The sequence below is a fragment of the Prionailurus viverrinus genome, chromosome B3 (assembly GCF_022837055.1).
Source record: "Prionailurus viverrinus isolate Anna chromosome B3, UM_Priviv_1.0, whole genome shotgun sequence".
Lineage (NCBI taxonomy): Eukaryota > Metazoa > Chordata > Mammalia > Carnivora > Felidae > Prionailurus > Prionailurus viverrinus.
Genome location: NC_062566.1, coordinates 66519923 through 66533238, shown reverse-complemented (window position 1 = coordinate 66533238; position 13316 = coordinate 66519923). Strand labels below are relative to the sequence as shown.

The window sequence follows — 13316 nt, the reverse complement described above, 5'->3', positions numbered from 1 at the left end:
ATTGATCTACTTTTTTTTTTTGTTTTTTGGGTTTTTTTTTGTTTCAGTGCATTAATTTCTGCTCTAATCTTTATTTTTTCCTGTCTTCTGCTATATTTGCTGTTGTTTTTCCAGCTCTTTAGGGTGTAAGGTTAGGTTGTGTATCTGAGACATTTCTTCCTGTTTAGGAAGCCCTGGACTGCTATATGCTTTCCTCTTATGACTGCCTTTGCTGCATCCCAGAGGAGAAAATATAATATTTTAAAATTTTATTCATTTATTTTTTTATATTCCAGTATTATGAGGAGCACTGAGTAATGCATAGATGTTGAATCACTGTATTCTATACCTGAAAGTATTTAACACTGTATGTTAACTACATAGGAATTAAAATAAAAACATATTTAAAAATTGAATAAAGAGATGGAACAAAAGAAAAAGTAAAGTTGTGTTAACCTTATAATTGAACATAGAGATATTTACATACATCAAAGGCTAACCATAGGGAAATGTTGATGGATCAATATAATTTTGGTTTATCTTTGTAATATGCCATAACTCACTGAGATAGGTCACTAATAAAATATATTGAGAAAGAAATTCTAGTGTAATTAACATATAGTGTTATATTTGTTTCAGGTGTACAATATAGGGGTTCAAAAAACTCTTAATCCCATACACCTCATTCACCCATCCCTCCACTTACCTCCCCTTTTTCAACCACCAGTTTGTTCTTTATTATTTAAGGATCAGGTTTTGTTTGTTTTTTTGTTTTGTTTTTGGTCTCTTTGTTCATTTGGTTCTTAATTTCCACCTATTAGTGAAATAATATGCTCTTTTGTCTTTCTCTGTCTGACTTACTTTGCTTAGCATTATATTCTGTAGGTCCATCCATGTTATTGCAAATGGAAAAATTTCATTCTTTTTTATGGTTGAGCAATAGTCCATTGTATGTGTATGTATACATAGACATATCTATCTTCTTTGTCTTCCATATGTTCTTTATCTATTCATCTATGGGTGGGCATTGGATTGCTGTCATATCTTGGCTATTGTAAATAATGCTACAGTGGACCTGGGGTGCCTGCATCACCTCAAATTAGCATTTTCATTTTCTGTGGGTAAATATCCAATAGTAGAATAACTGGATCATATGGTAATTCTATTTTTAATTTTTTAAGGAACCTCCATACTGTTTTCTATGGTGGCTGCACCAGTTTGTACTCCCACCAACAGTACATGAGTTTCCTTTTTCCTCCACGTCTTTGCCAACGCTAGTTTCTTGTGTTTTTTATTTTAGCCATTCCGACAAGTGTGAAGTTTATGGAAATAGTTTTAAGATGGTTATGGCATTAAAATAAGTCACACAGTGCTAAAATTAAACCACACATGGTACCAGAAACTGTTGTTTAACTGTATTTACCCCAAGCTGAGTTATGCCTTGAGTAATGTCCTGGACTTTATGTTTAGCTCTTATCTTTACCGTATTCTAGGTAGCTAATACACTGTAAATTCCTAATCCTTGTCCTGTGCCCTCTGAAAAATCATTAATATCCAGCTAAGGCTATTAGTCTGTTTCCTTAAAGATGCATACTTTGACAGGGTAGACTTCCTTCAAATTTGCATCTTCCTTCTCAGTAAGTATGTCTCAGTGGAGAATTATTGGCTTACAGTGTTAATGCCCAAAGCAATCTTTGCTCTCTATTACATGTGTATCAGTTGTTTCAACTCAGTAATGCAAAATAGACCTCTGTCTTTTTAGAAATTGAATTACATATAGAGGGACTAGTGGGCTTAGATACTAAAATTTCACTTACGTGATAAATAGCTTCAAAACAAAATTGAATCCACTTGCTAAAATACATTCTTAAATAAGACTACTACAATTTGTGGTGAGTGGTGTTTAAGATGATAATGGGCTTTCATTTTAGTAGTTTTGAAATACAATTTAGTGAATTTTCAGACAAATACATCACTCATGTTTTGTTAAGGGAAGTTACACTCCAGTGATGGAATTTGACTCTGATTTACATTTTATGAATACCATGCGCAGTGCCAAAGATTTTCCTCAGAGCAGTCTTCATTTCCTTGTTCCTAAGACTATAGATTAGAGGATTACAGAGGGGTGTTATCACAGAATAAAGTAAGGTCACAATTTTCTGCATTTTCACTGGGCGTCCTGATCCAGGACTAACATACATCACCATAACAGAGCCAAAAAACAGGATCACCACTGCCAGATGAGAAGCACAAGTGGAGAAAGCCTTGCGTTTGCCTGCTGCTGAGGGCATCCTTAGCACAGCCACAATCACCAGAGCATAGGAACAAAGAACAAAGAGAAAGGTTCCAATCATGAAAACAGCATTGAAAGTAGAGTAAATGAACTGTGTTGTGGTGTCTTCAGAACAGGACAGCATCATCAATGGGGCAGGATCACACATGAAATGGTTGATGGTATTTGGGCCACAGTAGGGTAACTGTGAAATGAGAACAACTGGGGTTAGGAAGAGGACGAACCCGCACGACCAGCCAAAGATGGCAAGGCCAGTGTACAGCTGTTTCGTCATAATGCGTGGGTAATGCAGAGGACGACAGATGGCAAGGTACCTGTCAAAGGCCATGATGCAGAGGAAGAAGCCCTCATCACACCCCAGAGAGAAGAAGAAGTAGAACTGTGCAAAACAGCTCACAAAGGAAATGGACTTGCTTGAGGACAGGAAATTGGCCAACATGTTAGGGACGGTCGTGGTGACATAACATATTTCCAGGAGAGAGAAATTCCCCAAGAGGATGTACATGGGCGTGTGAAGACGCCGTTCCCACCGCACTGCACAGACAATGGCTGCGTTCCCCATGAGAGTCAGCGTGTAGACTACTGAGAAGAGCCCGAAGTAGAGGAGCTGCATTTCTGGGCTTGAGGGAAAGCCCACAAGGATAAAGTGGCTAACGGAGTTGGTGGTTTCTGTGCCGGACACATTCATTGGTCTGGAAGACATGGAGATGACTTTGTTATAGCACTCTTAATGGAGTATGCTGGTTCTCCCTGAAAACATTAAATTTCTTTATTTTTTATTTCATAAAGTAGTAAACAGACTTTTGCTTAAACAACAAAACTGTGACTTACATTACTCAGCCCCTGAACATATATTATTTAAAAAGGCGCAGTACTAGAAAAGAAGGAAAACATGAGTTGGAGACAAATTTTTCCCTTTCTAAGAATGCTAGACTAGATACTAGGAATGCAATCTTGTGATTCTGATAAATTACCGGTATTAGTTTACTTTTCATATGTCTACCTGCACTATTGATACTATATTTCTGTGCATGTGAATATATTTCAACAGTCTATGAGTACTTGATATTCTATGATTTATAACTGACTTAATAAAAAGACTAAATGAGGACACCTAAGAATCTAAGGGTAGTGCCATGACAGGACACAAACTAATATTTATTTTCATTTTCAGTTCCTCCAGGTTACTCATGGTGTTTTAAAGTAACCTAAAAAAAACTCTATCATTCCAGGATTTATTCATTTTTTTAATAATACTTAAGTATTCATACCAGTGTTTAGTATAAAAATGCTTCCTTTACTTTTTTGGCAACTGAATGCACTATATATTGTGAGAAAGAGCCCTATACCTTGGCCTCTAAGTTGCTCTGGCTAAATATTTTGATGTGTTTCTGTGTCGATATATGTACCACATATGTATGCCCGTAATGGCAACTGACCTGAGGGAAAGCAGCTAGTTTGAGTCACAGTGACCAAGTTCATTGTCCCTATACTTATACCCGTGTTCAAGTTGGCTGTAAGAAAATTGGAAAAATAGGTTTCATACTTTTGTGAGAATTTCCATAGTATTTTTTTTTACCTCCTTCCCACCCCCAGTCCTTCCCCACATGTTCTTTTTTTCTCTCTTTTAGACAGAACTTTCATATCTTTTTACATCTCACTAAGCCCCATCTAGTCCTTTCATGTCTGGGCAAATCAGAAACAATGAGCTTTGCATTTCTCTCTGGGTACTTCCATCCCAAGTAGTTGTTCCTAAATCAAAACTCAGTTCTCCTGTTTCCTCAGTACCTTTACTCTGACCTTTTGCATTAAGCAAGGTAATTCATTCAAAAATACTTATTAAACTTCTTCATTGTATCAAGTTGTCTTTTAAGTGCTGAAGAAACAGCTGTGGGTATGCCAGATCTTGCACTTATGGAATATAATCAAGAGATTAACAATATATTTTAATACATTTTTTGCTGAAAATTTTTTTGTTTTATTCTCCTGGAAATATTTTTTACATTTTATAAGGAATAATCTAATAAATCAAAGAAGATATTTCAAGGTAGAAATCCAAGACTCTAAGGGAAATCCTGGACTTACTTGTGTAAAGGTCAGACCACATAGATGGCTGACTCTTTTATTTGACCGTTGAGATGACATCTAGATTGGAAGGACTACTGTTTATAGATTCTTTTTGCCCTGTAATTGTATATATGGTTGTAGAAGGTCAGGTCAGCCAAATCCTTGACTCTATTGGTTTTCTAAAACACTTTATTAATATTTTTAAGAACAGAATTTACTCATTTACACAGGGATTTTGAGAAATCATGTCCCTGAATTCCTTTTTGAAAGATTTTTTATTATTATCATTGAAGTATAGTTGACATACAACGTTCTATTAATATCAGGTGTACAACATAGTGATTTCACAGTTTTATACATATTGGAATGCTTGCCACGATAAGTGTAGTTACCATGTTACCAAATATGTTATAATATTATTGAGGATATTTTCCACATTGTACTTTTTTATATTCCAATGGATTGTCCTTTTGTCCTTTAGGCATTCCTGTGGTCCTGTTTACTCAGCACCCTAGTGTCATCATCTCAGTTTAATTATTCAGAGGTAGGTCGTTGACAAAGGATTTGTTTCAAATCATTATTGACCCTTAGCAGCCTTATTTTAGAATATTTCCTGGAGATAGTAATTGTCCAAAGCCAGAGTTTAGGGTACATCCTGTATGATTAACAAAAATAACAATAAAAACTCAACATGCTGGAAACTTTTGTTACTTCAAAAGAATCCCCATTAAACCAGGGCTTATTAATGTGATGGGACTGAAAAGTAATAAATGGGTTTTGGAAAGAAGATATCACTGGAGAGAGAAATTTGCCATATTTATTCACCAAGCAACAAAAATCATCAAAATAAATCCTTCTCCAGCAATTGTCAGTTAATACACCTCTTCACTTAAAATCCTAAGCCCTTGTATGTATCTCTTATTTATCTTTTAGGGTGATACACAAACTAAGTGAAAAATATTCCCCAGAATTCAGGGAAACAAGAAGGAAATTAATATTTTTAGGTTTTATTTATTTGTCAGCATTTCAGTCTAATGAAATATTTTCAGCTTTTTTAAAGATAAAAAATTTCTTATTAAATTATTTTTGCAAAAACTTTGAGTACATGTGGCTCACATGTTAGACAATTTCCACTTACTCCTTGGATGAATGCTGAGAAGAGGGTCAGAGACCAGATATAAAATATTACTCCATGGAGCAACAGGCATGTGAAGGACTTCCAAGAAATTGGATGATCCAGTTTGTAATCTCTCATGGATTGCAAAGAGGAAGCCCTACAAGATACTTTTTCTCTAGTTTGAAAGCACATGTTTATGGTAAAAATGAAAGCCCAGAAGAAGGTATTATATATGTCTACTTTCTTGCATCATGACCTTTCGGGATTTGGGATTTATCCTCTTGACGATTTGATAGTATTTGTTTAAAAGAGGAGATAATTTTTGAATTTTCACTTATTTATAATTAAACACCAAGTCTTAGTATTCCACAAGGAATAGTGAAGATAAAGAATCAATTCTATCTTTTCTTTTTTCTCTAGTAGTCATATATCATTGAAGGTTTTGGGGAATAATTAGTCATAATAGGGACTGTTATAATAGCTGTAGTAGCAAGCTCATAGGAATCTGTTTGTCTATTTTGAAGAAGAAGAAATCATTCTTTGACCACCAAATGTCTGTACTTAGGTAGTTTGTTAGAGATATCTGAGGTGCATTTTATTTATGTATTTATGTATTTATTTATTTTTAAATATGAAATTTATTGTCGAGTTGGTTTCCATACAACACGCAGTGCTCATCCCAACAGGTGCCCTCCTCAATGCCCATCACTCACTTTCTCCTCCCCCCCACCCCCCATCAACCTTCAGTTCTCAGTTTTTAAGTCTCTTATGTTTCGGCTCCCTCCCTCTCTAATTTTTTTTCCTTCCCCTCCCCCATGGTCTTCTGTTAAGTTTCTCAGGACCCACAAAAGAGTGAAAACATATGGTATCTGTCTTTCTCTGTGTGACTTATTTCACTTAGCATAACACTCTCCAGTTCCATCCACGTTGCTACAAAAGGCCATATTTCATTCATTCTCATGGCCACATAGCATTCCATTGTGTATATAAACCACGATTTCTTTATCCATTCATCAGTTGATGGACATTTAGGCTCTTTCCATAATTTGGCTATTGTTGAAAGTGCTGCTATAAACATTGGGGTACAAGTGCCCCTATGCATCAGCACTCCTGTATCCCTTGGGTAAATTCCTAGCAGTGCTATTTCTGGGTCATAGGGTAGATCTATTTTCAATTTTTTGAGGAACCTGCACACTGTTTTCCAGAGCGGCTGCGCCAGTTTGCATTCCCACCAACAGTGCAAGAGGGTTCCCGTTTCTCCACATCCGCTTCAGCATCTATAGTCTCCTGATTTGTTCATTTTAGCCACCCTGACTGGCGTGAGGTGATATCTGAGTGTGGTTTTAATTTGTATTTCCCTGATGAGGAGCAATGTTGAGTATCTTTTCATGTGCCTGTTGGTCATCTGGATGTCTTCTTTAGAGAAGTGTTCATGTTTTCTGCCCATTTCTTCACTGGATTATTTGTTTTTCAGGTGTGGAGTTTGGTGAGCTCTTTATACATTTTGGATACTAGCCCTTTGTCCGATACGTCACTTGCAAATATCTTTTCCCATTCCATTGGTTGCCTTTTAGTTGTGTTGATTGTTTCCTTTGCTGTGCAGAAGCTTTTTATCTTCATGAGGTCCCAATAGCTCATTTTTGCTTTTAATTCCCTTGCCTTTGGGGATGTGTCAAGTAAGAAATTGCTGCGGCTGAGGTCAGAGAGGTTTTTTCCTGCTTTCTTCTCTAGGGTCTTGATGGTTTCCTGTCTCACATTCAGGTCCTTTATCCATTTTGAGTTTATTTTTGTGAATGGTGTGAGGAAGTGGTCTAGTTTCATCCTTCTGCATGTTGCTGTCCAGTCCTCCCAGCACCATTTGTTAAAGAGACTGTCTTGTTTCCATTGGATATTGTTTCCGGATTTGTCAAAGATTAGTTGGCCAACTTCTGTGGGTCTAGTTCTGGGGTTTCTATTCTCTTCCATTGGTCTATGTGTCTGTTTTTGTGCCAATACCATGCTGTCTTGATGATTACAGCTTTGGAGTAGAGGCTAAAGTCGGGGATTGTGATGCCTCCTGCTTTGGTCTTCTTCAAAATTACTTGGGCTATTCGGGGCCTTTTGTGGTTCCATATGAATTTTAGGATTGCTTGTTTTAGCTTTGAGAAGAATGCTGGTGCAATTTTGATTGGGATTGCATTGAATGTGTAGATAGCTTTGGATAGTATTGATGTTTTGGCAATATTTATTCTCCCAACCCATGACCATGGAATGTTTTTCCATTTCTTTATATCTTCTTCAATTTCCTTCCTAAGCTTTCTATAGTTTTCAGCATACAGATCTTGTACATCTTTGGTTAGGTTTATTCCTAGATATTTTATGCTTCTTGGTGCAATTTTGAATGGGATCAATTTCTTTATTTGTCTTTCTGTTGCTTCATTATTAGTGTATAAGAATGCAACTGATTTCTGTACATTAATTTTTTACTCTGCGACTTTGTTGAATTCATGTATCAGTTCTAGCAGACTTTTGGTGGAGTCTATTGGGTTTTCCATGTATAATCTCATGTCATCTGCAAAAAGTGAAAGCTTGACTTCATCTTTGCCCATTTTGATTCCTTTGATTTCCTTTTGTTGTCTGATTGCTGATGCTCACACTTCTAACACTGTGTGAAACAACAGCAGTGAGAGTGGACATCCCTGTTGTGTTCCTGATCTCAGGGGGAAAGCACTTAGTTTTTCCCCATTGAGGATGATATTAGTTGTGGGCTTTTCATAAATGGCTTTTATGATGTTTAAGTATGTTCCTTGTATCCCGACTTTCTCGAGGGTTTTTATTAAGAAAGGATGCTGAATTTTGTCAAATGCTTTTTCTGCATTGATTGACAGGGTCATATGGTTCTTCTGTGCTGTTTGGAGTAACTTATGTTGGTGGGAGGGGCCACAGTCAGACTGATGTTTTTCCCCAGCCCACTGCTGGGGCCACAATCAGACTGGTGTGTACTTTATCTTCCCCTCTCCCAAGGGCAGGACTCACTGTGGCTGGTTTGGCCCCTGTCTGGGCTACTTGCACACTGCCAGGCTTGTGGTGCTGCTTTGATGGGATCTGGAGTGTTAGTCGGGGTGGATCTCCAAGGTGCACAGGGGCGGGAAGAGCAGGCTTAGCTCACTTTGCCCTAGGTGGTCCCCTGCGGGAGGGGCCCTGCATCACAGGAGGGAGGCAGGCAGACCCGTCGGAGGGATGGATCCACAGAGCTACAGCGTTGGGTGTTTGCAGGGTGCAAGCAGGATCGGTGCCAGGAACTGGGTCCCTTTGGGATTTCGGCTGGGGGATGGGAGAGGGAGACGGCACTGGCCAGTGCCTTGGTTCCCCACCGAGCTGAGCTCTGTCTTCCAGGGCTCAACACCTCTCCCTCCCAGTGTCCTCTAGCCCTCCCACTCTCGGAGCAGAGCTGTTGAGTTTTCACATTCCAGATGTTAAGTCCCACTGGCTGTCAGAACTCACGCATTCTGGCCCCTCCGCTTTTGCAAGTCAGACTCTGGGATTCTGCCTTGCCGGGCCGGCTGCCACTTACTGCCCTGGCTGGCTCCCACCAGTCCGTGTAGTGCGCACCGCCTCTCCGCCCTTCCTACCCTCTTCCGTGGGTTTCTTGTCTACAATTGGCTCTGGAGAGTCCGTTGTGCTAGTCTTCTGGCAGTTTTCTGGGTTATTTAGGCAGATGTGGGTGGGATCTAAGTGATCAGCAGGATGCAGTGAGCCCAACGTCCTCCTTTGCCACCATCTTCTCCCTCTGTTCTTTTTCTGTAGATCAGAAAGAATTGGCAGCTTAAACTTATAGAGACAAATTTAGAATGGGGATTCTGGGACTGGGAGATGAAGGAAATGAGGTGATGTTGGTCAAAGGGCACAAACTTCTGGCTCTAACATGAATAAGTTCTCATTAGAACACTAGTACAACATGGTGATTATAGTTAACAATTCTACATTATGTACTTGAAAGTCACTAAGAAAGTAGATTTTAAGTGGTCTCACTGCCAAGAAAAAAAAGTATGCAGGTGATGGAGGTGTCAACTAACCTTATTATGGTAATAATTTCACAATATACACCTGTATAAAATCCATATTATAATGTTATAAACCTCAAACTTAGACATTATTTGTTAATATAATTTATTGCCAAATTGGCTTCCATACAATACCCAGTACTCATTCCAGCAAGTGCCCTCCTCAGTGCCCATCACCGACTTTCCCCTCTTCTCTACCTCCCATCATCTCTCAATTTGTTCTCTATATTTAAAAGTCTTTTATCATTTGCCTTCCTCTCTGTTTGTAAATTTTTCCCCTCTTCCCTTCCTCCATGGTCTACTGTTAAGTTTCTCAGGGTCCACATATGAGTGAAAACATGGTATCTGTGTTTGTCTGACTGACTTATTTCACTTAGTATAACACCCTCCAGTTCCATCCACATTGCTACAAATGGCATGTTTCATTCTTTCTCATTGCCCAGTAGTATTCCATTGTGTATATAAACCACATCTTCTTTATCCATTCATCAGTTGATGGACATTTAGGCTCTTTCAATAATTTGGCTATTGTTGAAAGTGTTGCAATGTACATTGGGGTAAAAGTGCCCCTATGCATCAGCACTCCTTTATCCCTTGGGTAAATTCCTAGCAATGCTATTGCTGGGTCATAGGGAAGTTCTATTTTTAATTTTTTGAGGAGCCTCACACTGTTTTCCAGAGTGGCTGCACCAGTTTGCATTCTGACCAACATTGCAAAAGCGTTCCCCTCACCAACATGTATTCTACATCTCTCTTGGCGTATGCTTGCAAGAATTTATGTTGTATATCCATGAAACTGCTGGATTCCAGGGAATGTATATATTCAACCATAACAGATAATGTTAGAGAGTATTCCACAGTGGTTGCCAAAATGTACACTCTCATGAGTAGTATATGATAATCCTCATTATTCTGTTTATTTTTTATTTTTATTTTGGTCAGTTTTTGGTTTTTTTTGGTTCTCAAAAAAACATTTAGGAAAACACATTCTGTTTTATATTTGGATATACTTTTTTTAAAAATAATGACTTTTCAAGAGTCTTGCCCTTTTTTAAACTACTGGGAATTTGTTAATACTTTAAAGATTTAAAAAATATATTCTGAAAGCAAGCCTTTAATCAGTTATATGTATTCCAAATATTTTGTCTGGTTTATGCAGGCTTATTTTTCTAGTCTCATAATTTCTTTTTAATGAACAGAAGTTCTTTTTAAAAAAAATTTAATTCCAGTGCAGTTGATAAACAGTGTTATATTCATTTCAGGTATACAACGTAGTGAGTCAACAATTCTATACATTACTCAGTGGTCATCATAATAAGTGCCCTCCTTAATCCCCTTCACCTAGTTCACCCATTTCCCCACCCACCTCCCTTCTGGTAACCAGAAATTTGTTGTCTGTGGTTAAGAGTCTGTTTTTTATTTATTGCTCTTTTCTTTTCCCCTTTATTTATCTTGTTTCTTAAATTCCACATATGAATAAAATCATCTGGTATTTGTCTTTCTCTGACTGGTTTATTAATGAACAGAAATTCTTATTTTTAATGCACCTGATTTATCAGTCAAGTTTCTTTTTTTTTTTTTTAAGTTTATTAATTTATTTTGAAAGAAAGAGAGATAGAGAACTCTGAAGGGGCAGAGAGAGAGAGGGAGAGAGAGATTGCTAAGCAGGCTCTGCACCATCAGCACAGAGCCCAGTGCAGGGCTTGAAGTATAAACTGTGAGATCATGACCTGAGCCCAAATCAAGAGTTGGTCGTTTAATGGACTGAGCCACCCAGGCACCCCTCAGTCAAGTTTCTTTATAGCTAGTTCTTTTTGCTTATTTCAAGGTTATGAAAATATTATTTAGAAGTGTTAATATCTTTCAGATTTAAAATCTGCAATTATACTGGTCATAGTTTTTATGTATGGTACGAAATATAGGTCAAATTTCAGTTTTCCACATGAGAATCCGTTTGACCTAGACATTTTCTTTGTTAAACCTGTATTCTATGCCTGCTGTCTAGTCCTATTTTTTTTACCATAAATTAAGTATCCATATATGCATGGGTTGGTTTCTGCATTCTATTTAATTTCATCTTTCTTTTTGTTCCTATTGCACCAATACCACATTTTCCTAATTATCGTAGTTTATAATGAGTCTTGATATCTAAGATAGGTTAGTCCTACCAATTTCTTTCTCTTCAAACTCTTTTTGATAGTCTTTGCCCATTGCCTTTCCATATAAATTTAGAATTCTTTTGTCAATTTGCACAACAATTATTTCTGGAATTCGATTGGGATTGCTTTGAATGGGGAGGTTAATTGTCATCTACACAATAATTACTCTTACAATCCATGGACTTGGCATATCTTCCTATTATATCTTCTCGAATTTCTTTCAACAAAGTTTTGTTTTCTGTATAGAAGACTTGCCAAATATATATGTATTTTTCCTTTTTCCCCCTGATCCCCTTTCCCATTGTTTGCCATTGTTATAATATAGAAGGATAGCTTTTGGGGGCAAATTGTAACATGGATATCTGTAGCCAGTTGCAAGGCTGTTTGTGAAATTGCGGACTGGCTTGTTGACCTCATTCCAAACTTGGCCAGTTTGAAGTCAATTTCTTACCAACTCCAGTTGGGGATTTCTTTACTAGATGAAGCAGTAAAATCAGAGAAGTGGGGAGGTCTAAGCTTCTTCTACAGCTATCTTGCTACCTTAAGTCCCCTGAATTTCTGGGTCATTTAACCCCCTTCTTTTGGTTCCTTTCTGTTTGACTAGGGTCCCCTCAGTCTGTTTTCCTCCCAATTTTATTGAGAAATAACTGACATACATCACTGTATAAGTTTAAGTTGTATAGCATAATAATTTGATTTACATGTGTTGTGAAATGATTACCACAATAGGCTTAGTTAACCTCCATCGTCTCATATAGAAACAATGAAAAGAGAGAACTTCTTGAGATGACAACACTTAGTGTCTACTCTCAATAACTGTAAGTCTCTAAGGTCTGTGAGTATTTTGCACTTCTTTATTTCTCCAAACCTGGGCTCAATACTTAGCACATAGAGGACACTCAGTAAAAGTTTGGGAGATGAATATATAAAAAAGTGAATAAATGAGTGAAGGAATGTTTCAAAGGAGGAAAATAAAATTGTCAGAAAATACATCATAGTACAGATTCCAAATAATAGATCCTGATAATTTAGTTTTAGTATCTTTGAGTGTGTTTGGGATGAGGAAATAGTGTGGATTTTGTCAGAAGTAAACCCATGGCTTGGGGAGTTTCTATAAGAATAATGTGAACAAAATTTGGTTTCCAGGGTGGGATGTAGTTTCAGGATCAATAAAACCATTAATCTGGGCCTAAGATCTTAAAGACAATGTAGGACATATTGTGTTAGGAGATGAAATTCAAGAGGAAATTCAGGAAAAATTCCTGGCTAAATTGATAGGGAAGCCTGAGAAAATATGGGGAAAGCTCAAGGCACAACTATTGAAGAAATTAAGCTTGTCAAAACACACAGATCAGGTCACTTTTCCATACACAGGGCTGATAGTTAGAACCCCGGGAAGATAACTGTTTTAGGGAGACAACTTTGAAGATCTGAGAGTTGCCTGCCTAAATCTGTTCCAGAATATTTCTTCTAGTGCATTCTCATCTCAGAAATAACACCTTTAATAACTTTTGCACTTATATAAAGATTTTTATCATTTTAAGTTGCAGACCACTGTAGGACATTTGCTCTTTGACTTGTTACTCATCATTTACACCCTGCCAGAAAATTATATACATTTTAAATGACTATTTAAAAATTTCTTTTTAACGTTTATT

At 37.4% G+C, this 13316-nt stretch overlaps 1 protein-coding gene across 1 annotated transcript; it reads right to left on the bottom strand.

The window, feature by feature from the left end:
• Positions 1 to 2006: 2006 nt before the first annotated feature.
• Positions 2007 to 2960, bottom strand: LOC125168794 (olfactory receptor 11G2-like). Its single transcript, XM_047864155.1, has one exon. The coding sequence runs from the start codon at positions 2958 to 2960 to the stop codon at positions 2007 to 2009; it is 954 nt and encodes a 317-aa protein (XP_047720111.1).
• Positions 2961 to 13316: the final 10356 nt, after the last annotated feature.

Coding starts and splice junctions, on each gene's coding strand:
- LOC125168794 (XM_047864155.1), bottom strand. CDS start 2,960: ATGAATGTGTCCGGCACAGAAACCACCAACTCCGTTAGCCACTTTATC.